At 34.8% G+C, this 19,228-nt stretch overlaps 2 protein-coding genes across 3 annotated transcripts in view; both read left to right on the top strand.

The window, feature by feature from the left end:
* Positions 1-10,378, top strand: part of MTHFD2L (methylenetetrahydrofolate dehydrogenase (NADP+ dependent) 2 like) — a 152,171-nt gene extending 141,793 nt beyond the window's left edge. Inside the window, exon 7 of one of the 2 annotated variants that reach the window (XM_079152759.1) lies at positions 10,229-10,378. In XM_079152759.1, the coding sequence (XP_079008885.1) occupies positions 10,229-10,263 (35 nt within the window). In that variant the 3' untranslated portion in view covers positions 10,264-10,378. Of the gene's footprint in view, positions 1-3,591; positions 4,914-10,228 lie in introns of those variants that run through there. The other variant, XM_079152760.1, reaches the window with a different exon arrangement.
* Positions 10,379-10,395: 17 nt separating this feature from the next.
* On the top strand, positions 10,396-17,717 carry EPGN (epithelial mitogen). Its single transcript, XM_079152764.1, has 5 exons — positions 10,396-10,520; positions 11,062-11,151; positions 14,047-14,167; positions 14,942-15,094; positions 16,348-17,717. The coding sequence occupies exons 1-5, from the start codon at positions 10,478-10,480 to the stop codon at positions 16,400-16,402; spliced, it is 462 nt and encodes a 153-aa protein (XP_079008890.1). The 5' UTR covers positions 10,396-10,477; the 3' UTR covers positions 16,403-17,717.
* Positions 17,718-19,228: the final 1,511 nt, after the last annotated feature.

Here is a 19,228-nt window from a genome sequence, read left to right as displayed (position 1 = left end):
ATCAACCTGTGCAACATTGTGAGATTCATCTCAAAAACATACATAAATAAAATTCTTGACAAATAATAATACTCATCTAGTAGTAGTTATATTTATTTACTGTTTTCCTATATACAAAAAATATCTAAGCTACTTTACCTCTCAGAATTGAAAACCAAACTATTTAAAAACAATTATATAACCTTAATAGATTCCCTGATATTCCATTAATTTTACTTAACTTTTTGATTTGGAAATCATTTCATTTCAATGAAAATCATTTTGCTTGCCAATGAGAATTTAATGTGAACTTAATCCTTAACTTACCATATTATTCAATAGTATTTAATATTGTGCATTAATGTTTCAAACCTAGTGCTTTACAAATGTATTATTTTACATACTATTAATACTAAAAATCTGCTGAAGTTTTAAAGGCATCACTTCTCCATGCCTTGAGAAAAGGTTTTGAAAGATATTGCTTATGCCATCAAGTCAGCATATTAAAAAGCAAAAAATACAATTTATCACCTCAAGCAAAATGAATGCTTGAGTTTTTCAGTAAATAAGTTTGAACTATACTGACACTGTTTATATTCAGTCAAAAGCACTGACACATTTCTACAAATTTATTTTAGGTTTTAAATAAGTCTGTTTAATTTACTCAGATTTCCTGAACACCTTCCTAACCTGGGCATGGAGAAATTCTGAGATTAAAAACAACAAACACAATGACTTGGCTACTTCTGGCATCTAGATAAGGGAACCGACATTGTAGTGTAGTAGGTATGAAATGATTAGGAATGCTGGGCCTGGTGGTGCACTCTTGTAATTCAGCGACTCTGAAACAAGATCACAAGCTCCTAGTCTCAGCAACTTAGCCAGGCCCTAAGCAACTTAATGAGAGTGTGTTTCACAATTAAAAACAAAACAACAACAACAACAAAAAAAAACAATAAAAAGGCTCAGTGGTTAAAAACTGCTGGATTCAATCTCCATTTAAAAAAGAAAGAATGAAAGAAAAAAAGAAAGAAGGAAGGAGGGAAGGAAGGAAGGAAGGAGGAAAGGAGAAAGAAAAAACTGGAAATGCAGGTGGTAGAACTTTTAATTCAATTTTGGAGGTGTGAATTTTTGAGAAAAATCATAGACATGTGACATTTAATTCAATTTCAAAGAATAATAAGCCATTTCTTATTTGGATAAGGTGGAAAAATATTTCAAATAGAAGGAACACCTAGATCAAAGAAAGAATATTTTAAAAGTATAGCTATTTGTGGAATGGCTATTTACCCAATCTAATGTTTTGGTTCCAGAGTACACTGTATGGAAGTATGACAATGAAAAGGATTCATTCATGTACGCAGAGGTTTTGTGAAAGTTGAACTATTACCTTCCAAGTCACAGTGTTGTTTTCTTTATAATATATTGTGTTAGTCTGTTTTCCATTGCTTTAAAAAAAATACCTGGAGACCAAGTGATTTTCGAGGAAAAAAAAATTTTTTTTTGTTAGATCTAAGAGCATGATGGCACCAGCTTCTTCTTGGCTCTGGTGAGGGTCTTGTAGTAGAACACTTGTGAGACTACAACATTGTAAGATAGGAAATCAGAAAGCAGGAAGGGCTAATCTTGCCCTTTATAACAATTCAGAATCACAGGAACTAGCCAAAGTCACCTGAGAACTACACTAATCCCTTCCAAAACAGTGCCCCCAGTGATCTGATTATCTCCCACTCGGCCCTACCTTTTAAAGTTTTCACCACCTCTTAATAATTGGGTACCATACTTCCAGCATATGAAACTTGAGGAATATGCTCAAACCATACCCAAACCATAGCACATACCATCAGAAAATGCATGACACATACTAACTGGATTTGTGTGTATGTGTGAAAGAGAGAGAGAGACAGAGAGATTTAAGCTTATTAGTACTTTTCTTCAAGTAAAACAATATTATTCCTTTGCTTTTCTATGATTTAAAGAAGTATTTCAATGTATCATTCTACTTCATACAAGGTAAAAGTAAATTGTATAGACCATCTTTCAATAAGGCAATGTAAATTGTTGAAAATAGTACAAGATGTAGAAAACTTCTCTTGGTTTTGATTCATGTAGAAGTATACATGAACAGTACAAAAGGGAATATATCTAAGTGGCATGTAGTTAATAATGTCAAATTATGCATTAAATAAGTATTGTCTATGCTAACTTTGTTTTAAAAGTTATCTGAGAAAATCGCATTGCTCTTATTCACATGGTAAAAAAAACTGAATGAACCATCAAGTCAATGAATGCATGGAACCATTCACCTTTAATACTGTGGGTGTGAACACATTCTTAAAATTTGCTCTGAGTTCACTGTCATTTCCTTGGAGTATATTAACTGAATAAAAAGTCTTCATTTCTTTAAACAGGACTATGTGAATGTGCTCAGTAATTCAAATATATTTGATGAGTTTTATTAGACTTGACTCTAAAGTATTTTTATGCACATATTTGATGATAGTTATGTTATAAAAAAGCATTAATCAATTTAATGCATGGCGTGAGCTGAGTTGCCTATATACCCTCCCCTTTGTAATCAATATCATGTCTTTTTGTTTTTATTAGTGCATTAGGGTTATACATAATAGTGGAGTTCATTGTGACATATTATACACATGTGTAACATAATGTGTTCCATTTCATCTCCCAGTATTTCTCCTTTGCCTTCCTTCCTCCTCCCCCTGATCCTTTCCTGTATTCTACTGGTCTTCCTTCTATTTATTTACATTTTTGAATTGGAACATTATAATTATATAGAATAGTGAGATTCATTGTGACATTTTTCATTACGTACACATAGCATAGTTTAGTCAATTTCATTCTGCCATTTCTCCCCTTTCCCACTCCTCCGGCCCACTTCATCCCCTTCTGCTGCACTACTGTTCTCCCTTGTTTTCATGAGGCAGAGCTTTGTTGTTGTTTTTTTAACTCCTCTCATATGAGAAAAGACATTGATCCTTGACTTTCTGCATTTGTCTCTATTTCACTCAGCATGATGTTGTCTAGTTCCACCCATTTACTACCAGGTACCATAATTTCCTTCTTCTTTTTGGCTGACTAGAACTCCATTGTGTATATACATCACAAACTCCTTGTAATTTGACCAGAAAAGCTGAAATCAGCATAGTAGAGTAATAGAGCCATTCCAATGTTTGTAGTAGCACAGTTCACAATAGCCAAGTTATGGAACTAGACTTGACGTCCATCAGTGGATGAATAGATAATAGATAAAGAAAATATCGTGTCTTTTAGAAGCAGTTTACTAGAATTACAGGTAATCAGGTCAACCATGGCTTATAGATTTTCATTGTGTAAAGCTAATTGAGCTGTGCAGTGAATGAACCAACAGTTTTGAACCCATTATGTTTTTCTATCCATATTAGACATTATACACAGGCATGCTTGTCTAAATGCGCACGTATTTGTTATTAGCCCACTTCATGCTACAAATAGAGTTTTTTAGAATTTATATTTGTAATGCAGAAAAATCCACTATGTACAGCATGCTTAGAAATGTGAAATTCTCAGATAAATTTAGAAATAAAGAATCTTTTCTGTTTCCTCTGCCAGCTGTTAAGAAGAAAGCTAGTTTTATCACTCCAGTTCCAGGAGGCGTGGGACCCATGACGGTGGCGATGCTTCTGAAAAATACTCTTCTGGCAGCTAAAAAAATCATTTACTAGACCATGTGAGAGAATCAAGCAACTGATGTCATGCAGTGTATTTCTTTGATATAGGGCAAAAACCTTTATATTTTACTACAAAATTATTTATTTCTACATTATATTTATTTTTTCATGGATGAAATCATTGTTGATCCGATGATTCATGCAACTCTGTGCATTTCCTGCTAACTGATTTGAGTTTTAGGAAAAACCAAAATAATTCCAGTGAAATTTTGGTAACAAATTCTTATTTTATGGATATTTGTTCATAATGTTAAAACATTAAAGGGTTCATAATAAATAAATATATTTTTGACACAATTAACTATTACACACACTATGTTTTCAACAAATATTTTGGCAAATGGGTACCCACATACAATGTAATTTGGGTTTTATCATAGGCATGCTCAATTTTTGCTGTATTCCATGTTTTATGTCATATGCTGAGAAAGGCCTTACATGATAAAAGAAAGATGGAATACTGAAAATAAAAATCTTCCCAAATGTAACCTACAAGGCCTCCCTAATGAGAAATGGAGTTCTCTTTAAGAAAAGTAGTCAAGGAAGGCAAAAGGTACATTGCAACTTGTAAAAGTAAGGATTATATCACATTGTGAATAACTACTTGCCATAATAAAAATATATGAAGATTGTGTTAGGTTTATATATCATTCTTTCTTCCTATAAAAAATATTTGGACCACACTATCACTGAAAAAATGATGGAAAAATATAAAAATAAATAATATCAAAATAAAACTAAATAAAGTATCAAAAATTAACGTATTGTATGAGTGAAGCAATCATTAAAGAATAGTAACTGATATGCTTATTCACAGATTCAGCAATCTAATAAGAAAAAGTAATACATTTCAGTGTGCCAAAACAAAACTTTTGGATGTGACTAAAACTCTATTGTTTTGTTCTCTCAGTTCTTCTCTCTTCTGTTATGGCATTTTGTTCTCAAAATAGAGGTAATGTTCCTAACACAATTCAAATTAGGAAATACATGTGAATGTTAGTTAAAGGCTATTTTGAGGATACTGGAGCCATATAATGTTGTTCTGTTTTCATGCGCAAATCCCATTATGTTTATGTAAAAATAATGATTCATATTCAATGCATGTTTTTATCAGCATGTTCTCTTGACCATTTGTGTGAAAATAGACGATGTTTATAATTAATAACATTTCAACAAAATAATAAAAAGTAATTTGAAGAAGGATAGATATGTTCTTTTATTGTACAAACAGCTGTTTCTTTGTTCATATTTTGTTACCCACTTTACTGCATACTAGAAAAATGTAGCAAGTTTCATAAACTTGAAAGAAAAAAAACAGTATAACATATTCTACAACCTGTCCAGACCAATCTTTGTGCAGCAATTCTGACAAAAAAATTAAATTCAAAGTTTGCAAGCCAACATTTTAGAAAGATCTTCTTTAAACTTAAAAGGAGCCTAACTCCCCAAACCAAAAGTACATGTACATGAAAAATATGCAGAATATGGTTTCGAGCTGCTCCTCTACAGTGTGCAAGAAAGGTTATTTTGGAATTATATTCAGAAGTCAGCCTTCCCAGAATCCATTCTATTTAGAACATTATAAAGACAGACTATAGGGGAGAGAAATTGAAGTTAACTCTCTCCATAGCAAAGAGAGTTGAGGATTTATAGCCAATGCCCAGAAATAAGGGGTTTGGTAGTTGGGAATTAGAAAGAACTGGATTTAATATCAAGGATAGGGAAATTTTTGATGAAACTAGCTTATCAGTATTTTTGATAACAGCAGAAAAATGTTTTTGATATCAAGGGTAGGGGATGAGGAATTTGATCAGACATGAAGGGTGCGGAGGATTGTTTATGAAGATTTAATAGGAGCTGGGTGCACACCTGTAATCCCAGAGGCTCAGGAGGCTGAGGCAGGAGAATTGTGAGTTCAAAGTCAGCCTCAGCAACTGATGGAGACCCTAAGCAACTCAGCAAGACCCTGTCTCTAAATAAAATATAAAAAAGGACTGGGGATGTGGCTCTGAGCACCCCAGTACCAAAAAATAAATTAATTAATTAATTAATAGGATTTCTTGCTAAGCAAGAAGACCTTAGCAAGAAGAGGGCCCAGAGGCACCTGACTGAGATTGATGAAGTAAGGAGTGAAGGAGTCTTTGTCAACACATAGAAAGAGATGAAGCCAATGCATTGATAGTATGTCTTTATTAAGCATATATGAAGTTCATAAGATATACACATATGTTGAACTTGTAGAGGAGCTTTGAGACATACATTTTCTTCTCCTATTCCATCAGTATCTATAAAGAGAATCCTTGAGAAATAATGAGAATTTAACAATAATACAAATATATGGAGGTGATAAGGAACTTACCATATACTTATGAAAGTAAGGGGCTCAGTCAGATAAAAATGAAAAGTGTGAAGTGCCAAGTGGCAGAAATGCAGCTGGATTAATATACAAAGATAGATTACAGGAAACCATGCTAAATCGAAATTTATATTAAATTTACTGAGTGATGAGAGTTGTAGTTAGAGAAGATGTTATCATGGATTCATATAAGGAAGTTGTAAAAAGGAGATGATTTTGGAGAAGAGATAATATGTTCCATTTAAAACATGTTGTGTTTGAGGTGATGACAATATGTAAATAAGTGTCCTGATGTAATATCAGTCTGGGAATAGGATAGGCAATTCTGGCTGGTGGAGAAATTTTAGGATTCATTACCACATCATAGCCACTAAACCTCTGACCTTCTTTGTGACCATTATACATACTGTGTCTCTCTATACTTGTTCAGTAGTAACCACTATCCTTAACTGAGCACCTATCATGTGCCAAATACTTCCCTTTGTGTGTGTATGTGTGTGTGTGTGTGTTTCTTCCTTATTAAAAATTTCTACTTGATACATGAAGAAATTGCCTCTCCTGGTCATTAAAACATCTCACTCAGCTCAGGACACATGTAAAGTAAGAATTGGAATTTAAAATAAGGTCTGTTAGGATAATGTAAGTCAGAGGTCACTCTTCACACTTCTCTCTGCCTCCCTTCAATTACCTCTATCTCTAAATCCATTCTCTTGCTACATGTCTAAATCCTACTCATTAAAGATTCATTTCAAATGAAACTTACCCATGAAAAACACCTTGAGAGTTTGATTAAGTGCCACCTCTCAATTCTTATGGCCTTTTATGCACACACTGATGGCATTTATCACTTCCTACCCAGTGCTGTTGGCATGTGGTACTTTCCCTAGCTCTCTTTAGTTCTCTGAGGTCAGAATACATGCATTATCTACATGTGCCTTATCACACCCAGCGCCAGGGATATAGTAGACAATGAGTAATTTCCAAATGAATGAATACATAGCAACTAAAGCTATGACAATTACAGAAAAATTTAGAGAGAAAAGCAATAGATGAATGGACATGTCTTGCCAATGACCAGCTACAGATTCTGATTTAGTTTAGTAAAAACAGGAAAAAAGAAAGAGAGAGAGAGAGAGAGAGAGAAAGAGAGAGAGAGAGAAGGAAGGAAGGAAGGAAGGAAGGAAGGAAGGAAGGAAGGAAGGAAGGAAGGAAGGAAGGAAGGAAGGAAGGGAGGGGAGGAAGGAAGGAAGGAAGGAAGGAAGGAAGGAAGGAAGGGGAAGAAAGGAATAAAAGGAAAAGGAAATGGAAAAAAACTTCTAGATGGACTAATGACTAGAGGAGAGAGATAAATAAATTAAAGACAAAAAAATATGGAATGAGGGAAAGTGGTAATGGAGACTCCTCTTTTCTCACTCTAACTTGCTTTACTATTTATTGTACGGGCCCCAAAGGAAAAGAAGCAGGTGGAATGACTTAGAACCATTTTCTGTCTCAACTTTAAACCAGAATGGGAGATAGGTTTCTATATGATATGGTCTAATCTCTGCCAGAGTGGAGAAACATCTAGAGAGGTAGTCATCCATCTCAGCCCAGATATGAATGAAAGCCATGGTTTAATATTTAGTTTCCTATGTGATAATTTATTTAAAACTTGATTTTTGGAGATAATTAAGGGACTTCTGTTGAGATCAGTATACCAACATCTATCAGAGGACAGCTGATTAAGAATCTGAAAAATGGAGAGGTCATTTGCAGGCAAATGGATGAAATTGGAGAATATCATGCTAAGTGAGATAAGCCAATCTCAAAAAACTAAAGGACGAATGATCTCACTGATAAGTGAGATGAGGACATATAATGGGGGTAGGAGGGGTTAGCATTAGGGTTAGGGTTAGGTTTAGGGTTAGGGATAAGGAGGGTGGTAAGAATGGAGGAAGGAAGGACTGTATAGAGGGAAAAGAGGGGTGGGAGGGGTGGGGAGGGAAAAAAATAACAATGAATCAAACAACATTGCCCTATGTAAATTTATGATTTTTAATTAAAAAAATTAAAAATAATTTTTTAAATAAATAAATAAAATTAAAAGAATGGAGAAAAAAAAAAGAATCTGAAAAATGGGATTGAAATCCTGACTTTGAGGCATGCAGTTGACAGATCAATAAATCACTTTGTGTGTGTGTGTGTGTTGTGAGTGACTGGGGATTGAATCCAGAGTCTTGCAAATGCTAAGCATGTCTTCTATCACCTCGCTACACCCTCAGCTGCTACTTAATTCTTTTGAGCCTCCATTCCTCATTTGTCATCTGAGACTAAAATAAGCCCCATTATTTCTTTATCCATTCAGGTGATGTTCATTGAGTATTTAGTGTACATCTGGCACTGCATTTATGGACCAGAATTTCTAAAGAAAGACTTATGATGTGGCCAGGTGTGATGAGGCACATCTGTAACCCCAGCAACTCTGGATACTGAGGCAGGAGGATCACAAATTTGAGGCCATCCTGGGTAACTTAGCAAGATCCTGTATCAAAATGAAAAAATAAATAAATAAACTCAAATGATGGGGTGTAGCTCAGTGGTAGAGCACCCTTAGTTTCAGTCCCTAGTACCACACACACACACACACAGAATTGAGATATGTGTGAAAATCTATAAAATGAACTGTTATAGCTCCAAAGATGATCATTATGCTTCCATATCTGAGTCGTAGAAATAAAGATATTTGTGCTAGGAATGTAGCCCAGTGATGGAGCACTTGCCTAGCATGCACAAGGCACTGGGTTTGATCCCCAGCACCACAAAACAACAAAAGAAAAAGCAAATAAAGACATTTAATGTGAGTTCTAGCATCTCCCTCCAGAAACTACAAATGGATTTGTGATGGTTTATTTGATCCTTTGTAAATGATTTCTAAGTTCTCACCAACAATGCTAGAAGGATTCTTTGATTTATAATTCAAATATTACTTGCCTGGGCAAAATAAACAGTTTAAAAAAAACTTAAAGTAAAAACACAAAGTGCAGGCACATTTAAAGTGAGTCAAGTGCTACATTTTCTTTTAACTTTAAAATGATGACTCTTGTGGTAAGTGATTGCCCAAGTTATAATGAGTACAGCAAGCTCATTCTTGTGTGATTTCTAAAGCCAAAGTCATATTTGAATACAGAATGGGATCCTTTCTGATAAATCTAACTCACTGGGTGGACAAGATAAAAATGATAACCTATCTTCACTTGAACAGATTTTCAAAGTTCAGAAAACATGAGCAATTGAAATTCCAGGCAGAAAGGCACAGCACTTCAGCAAAAATATGTTAATAATAATTTCAGGCAAGTGAAAACTTATGGGAAGCCCCTAAAGTCAGAAAACATAAAAACAGTTACGAGCAATAATTACACATTCTGTCCTTGAGAGTGGCATTTTAATAACTATAACTCAATTAACATTTAAAAGGCTTTCTCATTATTAAGACTTTCTATTCATTAGATATATCTAAACTAAATGTCATCCTAATTTTACTTTAATGGAGAATTGTATTATTATTACTATTATTAATATTTGGTACTTCATCAGTTCTCTCTAGCTTAATCATCAGGGCACAGACCTGAGCCCTGTTGTTCCTGAAATATGGTAGTTCATTCCATTCACTCAGAAAAATATTAAATGGCAGAATGACATAAAGGCAAATGTTATATTATTAAAAATATATTTTCAGAACTTGTCATAAGTAAAACTAGGTAACAAAAACTAAAATGGAATTTGTTATTTTGGCTGTCTGGGAATTGAACCCAGGACCTCATGTATGCTAAGTGGGTGCTCTTCCACTGGTATGCATTCCCATCCCCTGAAATGGAATGTTCAACCTATTTTTATACTAATTTCACTATTCCACCCTGCATCCACATTAACAAAACATTTTGATTTACTATGGAACTCATAATCTGTGATGAAAGAAAGTGTAACTACTAGAGTATCAGAATTTTTTTTTTATTAACAGGTTATGCTGTTTCCTAATTTGTAGATCCCTTTGTTAGAATGAATGCTTCATCGATTTCTAGTCCAACTTGTGTAGTTCTGTTCACACCAGTGGGCACTTTTCTGAACTCATGTTCTTTCTTTTTTGGTGTTTTAAGTACGTTTACATATACGATTATGCCCACAGGTAACAGGAAACCAGTGTTTCAAAAGGAAACTTGATCACATTGCTAGATAACACAGGCATCCCAAACAAGTGTGTGAGCGCCCCAAGGCTTCATGCTGCTGCCAGAAGTACATATTTTTTTGATTGGTAAGAACTGCGAGATGACGCTTCATGAAATATAAATGCAAGAAAGACTCAGAGAGCTCAATAAAAGCCTTCCACCCGTCAGTCTAGGAGGATAAGAGAAAGAAAGTAAATCAACTGCAGAATATGGCTTTGGGAGTTCCAATATCAGTCTGCCTTTTATTCAATGGTAGGTAATTTCCTTTTTGTCTTATTAACTTTGTACCAAGGTAAAATATAATGTAAATGTTAATAGAATTTATTTTCTCTAAATTAGAGAGACGTTGGTTTGTAATAGCTGTTCATGATAAAGATCAGAAAATTGAATCTGTGGATTCATTTAGTTTCTTATGAAACCTATGTTCCTAGCCTTGTATATTTTGATTCCTCTTTTTTTTTTTTTTGAGAACTCCAAAATGTTTGCTTTATACAATTGAAGAGTAGTTGATAACATTTAGCTACAATACCAGTGTATTATATCCTTGTGATTAAATTAATATACAAATGCATTCACTTTTTCTTAGAAATTGTGTGTGTTTCTGTTTCCCATAATTATGATATAGTCAATGGAAAGACAGATGAGAAATTGCCCTAGTCAGGTTCTGGATTTCACAAGGAATAAATTAAAAACAGAACGGAAATAGGATTAAAATCAGTAAGAATGACGTTGAATCTATTGCTGGCACCTGGACAGAGGCACACCTGCTAAAGATGCTTTCCCCTTCCTACAGCAATGACAGCACTGACTGAAGAGGCAGCCATGATTGTGACACCTCTAAGCACAGTCCAGCAGAGTAACTGGACAGTGAACAAAACCGAAGGTATTTTCTTTTCATTTTTCTGTTTTACGGGACTTCTTTTAAACCTTTGAGAAAAACTTGGATTATGATAGAAACAACATTGGAAATTTTTAACTATATGTTTTATAGGGTTATCAACACTTTTAGCAAGATGCTATTAAATTGAAGTGACAGATAAATGTGTGAGCCAAGAATTGCCCTTTTAAAAGGAGGAAGTGAAACAAAGGAGAGAAAGAAAAGTTGTCTTCAGCTACTGTCCTGAATGTGAAGTGTACCATATTTTCTGCTTGGCTCCCAATAACCCATGTGTGTCCGGTGACAGCTCATTTCCATTATGGCATTCTTGATGGGACATCATATTTTGATCTATGACTGTAAGCTTAGCAGCCAAAGAAATTATGGACAAAATGAAGCACTCTCCTTCATCTTTAGAACGATCTTTTCTCCTGTTTTTTTTTTTTTTTTTTGTTTTTGTTTTGTTTTTTTTTTTTTGGGGGGGGGGGGCGTTTGTTTTTTTAGCATGTGCCACATTTCCTAACCACTTATACCCGATTTTTATTATTGATGGTGATGTATTTTCTTTTCTATTTTATTATTATTATTGCAGTGGCTTCTGGCTGCTGTTGAGCATCAGCATTGTTTTCAAACCTGTTTGAACTAGAGGTGAACTTGGAAAGCTTGTTGCCTGTCAAGACCTGTGACTGAGTGGTTATGATTCTCATGCAAATCACATAAGGCCCCCAGAGGTAAATGCTGGTCATGTGATCCAGAACAGGAAACATGGGATCTTACTCTGAGAACCCAGCAAATAAAAATGAAGTCAAATATTTCAAATATGAAAGAAGTAGTATTTAAGTGTTCTCATTCCACCAATAATTTAAAAATTTAAAACAACTGAAAATATTTTATCTATTTGATTTTTTGAGCATCAATTTGCAAAACAAAATCAGTGTGTGTCTTAGAGTAACATTTAGGCAAATTCTTCATGTCTTCTGAGTCTTTGAGCAAAGAGAAAATATTTTTATTGGAATATGATCAATAATACTATAGAAAAATTAAAGAAATGTGGTTTTCTCTCAGTGACTGATGTCATAGCAATATTCCCAATACTGCCTTTTTTCTTCCTTAATAGTTAACTGCAAATAAAATTAACTGAATTATAGGCAATAGGAATGGAAAAGTAGAATGGAATATGTCATCTCTATATTTTTTTCTTTGCTTTCTTGACGGACAACTTTAGTTTTTCTTTCACTTTTTATTTATCTTGAAAATATGAATCCAGGATCTCAGAACAATTTTTATTAAGTTATAACTAATATTCTTCCTAGAGGAAGAATGAGTCTCTCTCTTATAACTTTTCTTTGGAAATGGCTTCTTTTCAATTCTCCATTTTCCAGCAAATCCTGTTTTAGGCTTGGCTAATTGAATTTGGGTAGTCTTGAATTAAGAAGAACCTAGCACAGTTTTTTATGGGAAATTCTCACTGCCTCAGAATTAATTATTAAAATTGTAAATTGTGTTTAATACATCACATTTAACAAAATGAATGTGAATATTGGGTGTTTATGATAGAAGGTAAGTGATACAACATAATATCCTGTTGGTACCTGAATACCTAAAGATTTAGTATTTTCAATATAAAATGTCTGTCATATCTATTTTTCCTAAAAATGAATAAATAGGTTTCTCTTAATCTCCTTAATAGCAAGGCAAATATGGTGTTTTGCCATATAATAACAATGAGAGGTACATTTATTCAAAGCAATGACAAAGTAAAATGCCACAAACTGCTTGAGAAAAATTTAAAAGTTGATAACTAAAATATATCAAAAAAAGAATCAAATCTGCAATTTTATGCAAAAGTCATTCCCGTTGCATAAATAGTAAGGATGGTCTAGATTTGTCTTTAGCACATCAGAAGATGAGGAGAAGCATCCTGAGATGTGTGCATGCTGCCAGAACACATCTTCCTGAAGAGGGTTTTCCCCCAAGGAGGTTTCTGGACACTTGACTGCAAAAAGTGTGTCTAGTCATGTTCAATTGCATAGTGTTAGAGCTAGAAATAAAATCCTGGGTTTTTTTAATCCCAGGTTCATGGCTTTCACCATTCCTTCAGAATGCCTCTTAACTGAGTTAAAATTTTAATTAATATTTTATGGTATTGTCATTTAACATTTCAGTCTGAGCCATAAGTTGTTTCTGGCTTCCTGTATGGATCATAACACATACTCCTTCTAAAATCAATTAGAGAGAATGTCCCCTTTTGAATTAACTCCTCCTTAAGAGAAAGGAGAAATTCTTACCAGCTTTTCCTCTGGGGAAGGAATAAAAATTGTTTATTTTCTCACAAGCATAAATCCAGACCTTCCTACATGCTGACTTCTCAGTGTAATGGAGAAAAAGTCAAACATTGTCTGAGATATTCTACATTTATCAGCATTCAGGCACAGGAGTGGGAAGCATTACTCAAAATAACCTGCTAAGATTAGAACCAATGCTGCCACCTTTTGGCAAACTTGCCTCTATACCTTATTAGGTAGCTGAAGAATGGAACAATCAACACACATCTTCACTCTAAATAATGAATTACATTTCTGGATGACATTAACACAACCCTTGTGAATATAACCAACCTACCAAAGGAATCAATAGCTCAAAGGGCAAAGTGCCCCCCAAATAATCTTTTTTAAAAAATATTTTTTAGCTGTAGATGGACACAATACCTTTATTTATTTTATTTTTATGCTGTACTGAGGATCAAACCCAGTGTCTCACATGTGCTAGACAAGCGCTCTACCACTGAGCTACAACCCCGGCCCCCCAAATAATCTTAAAATAAAAGTCTTGTTACATATGTGTTGAAAGTCATAAAGTAGGATGCACTTTATCTTTTAGTATTTTATCTCCTTTTCCTAGACGACTATGCAGAAGGACCCATAGCCTTGAGGTTCTCCCACCCTTGCCTGGAAGATCATAATAGCTACTGCATCAATGGGGTGTGTGCATTCCACCACGAGCTAGATAAAGCCATCTGCAGGTAATTGCCAAGAACTCTCCAAGTCCTGGAGACGGAAGAAGGTGAACTTATCCCTTTGTTGTTCTATAAAGTACGGTGCCATTCTCTTTCTTATCTAATTAAAATGGTGTTTGATCTGAATGTGACTTGCCAGTCCTCTTTGTACTTGACTATCTAAGGAGGGTTTTTTTTTTTTTCTGCTTAATCTTTATTATTTAAAAATATAGTTACCAGATGAGCGGCATCTGTGGAAGGTGGGGCTTTTTAGGAACATAGAATTTTACACTTCACCTCAGAACTACTAAAACAGAATCTTCATTTTAATGATATGCAAAGGTGAGTCCTAGTTTTTGCAGATTTGTAGAATAAAATGAAACAGAGCAAGGCAAAAATGTTTAAGCAAAGTTCTCAAATTTTATAATCATCGATATGGTTGGTCTCCTTTTTCCCACATTTTTATTGGTACATTGCAGTTGTACATAATGATGGGATTTGCTGTTAACATATTTCGTACATGCACACAATTAAACAATGTAATTTGACCAATATCACTCCTTGTTGCTCAGTCTTCTTCACAAGCATATTACCCTTTTGTCTACCATTGGGGGGAACATATGAAGTCTTAATGAGATGATTATTGGGAAATTCGAGCTACTTCTTACTTTAACATATTTACTTTCTTTTGGTGTTTGCCTCTTTAAATTACTTCCTTTCCTTTTCTTCCCCCATTTTTTGAAATATGTCGTTGTATTTCCATCATTGTGGGCTTTAAAACATTTTTTTTTCTTTTTAAAGGTGTTTTACTGGTTATACTGGAGAAAGGTGTGAGCACTTGACCTTAACTTCATATGCTGTGGATTCTTATGAAAAATACATTGCAATTGGGATTGGTGTTGGATTATTATTAAGTGGTTTTCTTGCAATTTTTTACTGCTACATAAGAAAAAGGTATGAAAAAGACAAAATAGGAAGTTACTTTATGTGTGTTCATTTGACAATATCTGTTGAGCCTGTATAACATAACAGGCTTTAACACATATGCTTTCTTAATGAAGAGAAGAAGATGAATCTGAGCAGTTCCTCCATAACATTTTTTTTAATATCCTTTCTCATAAACTCAGAGAAGTGTAAAAGTTTACCTTCAGTTGCAATAGGATAGTCCAAATTTACAATGTCCTTTCTTCCTATCTTTTCCTTCTTGAGTCAAAATTATAAATGAGGAGGACGGCGGGCCTCAAGTGGGTAGGGACCCAGTGTATCTTGTTTACAAGTATACATTTAGCTTCTACTTTTGTGCTTAGCACAAAGTAACACTGAAAAAATATTCATTGAATGAAAAAAAATCAAGAAATGAGTATTCATTCTTATTTCTAGTTTATCATTAATTCTTTTCCTTAAATCTGTGTAACTAGGAAAAATCAAGATATCATGTAAGATACAGTAATTTTAAAAAATGCAAATACATTTCCCTTGATGTACTTTACTAAGATATCATTTTAAACATGACTAAAACTGCCCATCCCAAAACATAACAATTTGTTTTGTTTATGAGAGAATCAAATCTACATTATATAAGTCGCATATTTATGTAAGAGTCCAATAATAATAATGAGGAAGAAAAGGAAAGAGAGGAGAGGTGAAGGAGAAGGTGGAGGAGCAGGCAGCGGGGGAGGAGGAAAGACCTGTTGGTGGTAATAAGCTAGCTGTTTGAGATCCGGTTCTGACAGGAGAGTAGCGCACGTGACAGGTTGAGGGAGGGCTCTAAGGTGAAACTTGTGATGAAATAAGGAACGCAGAATCTGCTAAACAAAGATGTGGCTTGAGCTGTCTTCTTAGCTTGATTCCACAGGGAGATGGAGAAGGTGAATGGTATCCTAGACCTTCCCAAGGAGGGGAGAGGTCTTATTTTCAGTTTACCACCTGAGTCAACCAGGCCACAAGCTATTCATGATGGGCTGGTGGGCAGGGACTTGTAATCTTCCAGGAATCTTCTGGCAGGGTGCTCTACTGACTATGACAATCCTCTGGAAAAAGATGGTGCTGTGAGCTTGTTAATGCCCACAGTCACTGAAGGATGGGTCCACCAATCGGTGAAGGGGATCTGGGCAGGGCACCAAGAGCAACTGCTACACCAGTGCATTCTGTGATTCACAATAACCAGTGCAAACCACAGTCATAAGGAAATCAATGCTTTGTTTTAGGTGTCTAAAACTGAAGTCACCTTACAACATCTGTTCTGGAGGGAGACCACTGTGAGGCCTTGTGGGCATTTTCATCGAGTTGTTCGTGAAACTCAGTGGACCCCAAATTGAAATCCTCAATTGAAACAACAAAAACATCCAGCTGACTAGACTTGAAAAGAATGAAAGTTGGGATCACAGTGAAATGAGAGGAAAAGATTCAATATTGGTCTTTAGACTTTGCCATCATTAGAATCCATGGAAGCCAAGAGAATGAATTACAAAGGCAGAGGTCAAGTTTGTAGTCCTTATCTGGGTTTGTTGTTGTGTGGTTATTGTTCTCACTGCAGAAAAATTGTGTTTGATACTTCTGACCGTATCAGATGTAGGTTTTCCTGGGAATAACTGTCAACTTTGGAGCAAGCCACAGCTATTCCAAATTCAGCCTGCTACCCAGCTTTTGGACAACCTAAATGCCTCTCTGTTCACTCAATGGACCTAATCCCAAGCATTCTGTTTTTATGGTATCTAAAGGTGTTTAATCTCAATTTTTAGGGTGATATCAGTGTTATGGCATCTTGAGTGAACCAATCATGTGTTTTAAGTCTAAACCATTGAAAAGAAATGAATGACCAAAACAAACACAAATCACACCTACCTTGTGACAATATCGTGCAACTTTTATCTGTGAAACATGGAATAAGCTAAAAGACTTTCTCAGGACTGAAAGCTATCTGGATATCAAATCCAGAGTAGGCTAAGCATTTCTTTTCCATATGGATTATAAAATATTCTGTTGGACTTATTTGTTCCCTAAATACACTTGTTTGTCACTTCCACGGATTATCAGTGGAATTAACTGGTGACCATCCATTTGAACTGAAACCCAAGAATTCTGCTAATGACTAAAAGTCTACAACTGGTCCTGAAGTAGAAACTGAAGAACTAGATATGAGAGTTTTTTCACCAGCCAACAGCATGGGGAAACTTCACCATTTCTGAACAGATTTGCACACAGAAAAAAAAAAAAATGAAGCAATGGTAGAAATAACTATTTGGGAACGAAGGTCCTTCCTTTTTAACTATATTTCTTCTACATAATTCAACAGTCTTGTGCAGGCTCCTTAATTTCCTGGGGCTTTAGTTTCGTCTTCTACAAGGCTGTTGTGGTTCGAGAATTTGACAGTAAGAGAAGAAGGAAATTTTCTTTATCTGCTCTGCAAGAGACAGACAGAAGGGACAATTCTATCATCGAACCAACCTCTAAGCCCCAAACACATCACTGTGTGTTTGGATACACACTATCTTAAGTGTATATTTTAGTGTGCAATTTATACAATAATAATTTATTTTTAAGAGCAATATGAAATGAAATTAAAGAATGACACGAATGATTTTTAAGTTTCAATCTAGTATTGTGAACTCCTATTGTGACGTAGTTAAACAAAATAATTTTAATCATGAGATTGGTTGAAAGAGAATCAAACTTGTGCTTGTACAGTGGCAGCCTAGTAATAAGCCTTCACTTGCATTAAATTATAGATTTTTATTCGCTCCTAACTTCCCATTCCGCTTTCCTTTGAGGAGAGGGAATTTCACTTGCTTGTTTTTTCCTTCAGAAGGAATTTAATGCAGATGAATCACAGGTCAGCACTTTCTGCCTGCCTTCACACAGTGTGCAAGGGTTACGTCATGCCAAGGGGTGGGGAGCCAAGGTTCCTCCCATAACTCCAACACCGCACCTAGAAAGCTGCGCTCTTCCTGAGCATTTCAAAAAGATGTAAAACTGCCAGGGAGAGTCCAGGAAGGCCTGTCTTTAATTAATTAAGACTGCCTCTTAATGAAAGGAAAGAGGAAGTAATGATAGACTCTACAGAAGTGATAACCTAAATGGTAACAAATATTTGCAGTCTGTAAATACTTGTCATTTTTAAACACAATAGATTGAAATTTGAATAATATCACAATTAAAATTCCCAATGTTGCTAATCCAAAGTGTTAATGAAAAAAAATGCTAATACAGAATTATTTTTTTCACCTATAGAAAAGTATTCATTAACAATATAAAATCCACCCAGTGAGACCATACAGAAACTTAGAAAATGGTTTATGAAGCCATCTGTTTATGGTCTGTCATATGAAAAAAAATGTGATTCCATAACTCTAAGAGTTAATTTTGCAGGAAGAAATCTCTAGCATTCCCTGGATCTGGAGTTCCACCTGGCAATATTTGCACACATAGAGGACTTGTATGGGGGAAATGCATAAATACGAAATGATCTGCAAATTATTTCATCTTGTACATTTTTTTCTCCCGTATGCAGTAAGACCCTGATAGTGTCTACCAGTGAACTCCTTGCATCAGAAGTCCACTTTCAGTCATCAACCATGGATTATTAAGTTGGGTGGATGATTTAGGAAAGAAATGGTGATGTGGTGCTGACATCATAGACTAAATCAAACTGGCCAAGGGGTTCATCAACTTCTTACAGTCCCCTTTTTGTCTCCTCCCTGTGTCTATCCTTCAATTCTTTGAGAGCACTTTCTTAGATTATCAGTATTGAGGAGTGCATCATTATTTAACATTTTAGAATACAATGGGGGGACAAACATTACAATCTCATCTCTGAGCCAATAAATTTCCAAAAAAGTCATAATTGCTTGTCATTGTATCCTCTCTCCCCAAATTATCATTTTGGGCAATCATTATTTGTGAAGTTTGAAGAGGATGAAATTATAACATAGCTCATCTTTCACAATGTAGATCTAATCCTTTAATTTTCACATATCCATTTTGGCGACATCAATAAGATTTTTGTTCATTATATTTAATTGAAAAAATGTCTTAAGAAAATAACAAGACAAACATCAGCAATTTAAGCTTTTGATGTTGAACATAAGG

The sequence above is a fragment of the Sciurus vulgaris genome (assembly GCF_902686455.1).
Source record: "Sciurus vulgaris genome assembly, chromosome: 9".
NCBI classification, from domain to species: Eukaryota; Metazoa; Chordata; class Mammalia; order Rodentia; family Sciuridae; genus Sciurus; species Sciurus vulgaris.
Note: the sequence above shows the minus strand (reverse complement) of the source record. Positions and strands in the feature narration are given on the sequence as shown.

Coding starts and splice junctions, on each gene's coding strand:
- EPGN (XM_079152764.1), top strand. CDS start 10,478: ATGGCTTTGGGAGTTCCAATATCAGTCTGCCTTTTATTCAATG. Junction 11,152..14,046: donor GACAGTGAACAAAACCGAAG/GTATTTTCTTTT, acceptor TCCTTTTCCTAG/ACGACTATGCAGAAGGACCC. Junction 14,168..14,941: donor CTAGATAAAGCCATCTGCAG/GTAATTGCCAAG, acceptor TTCTTTTTAAAG/GTGTTTTACTGGTTATACTG.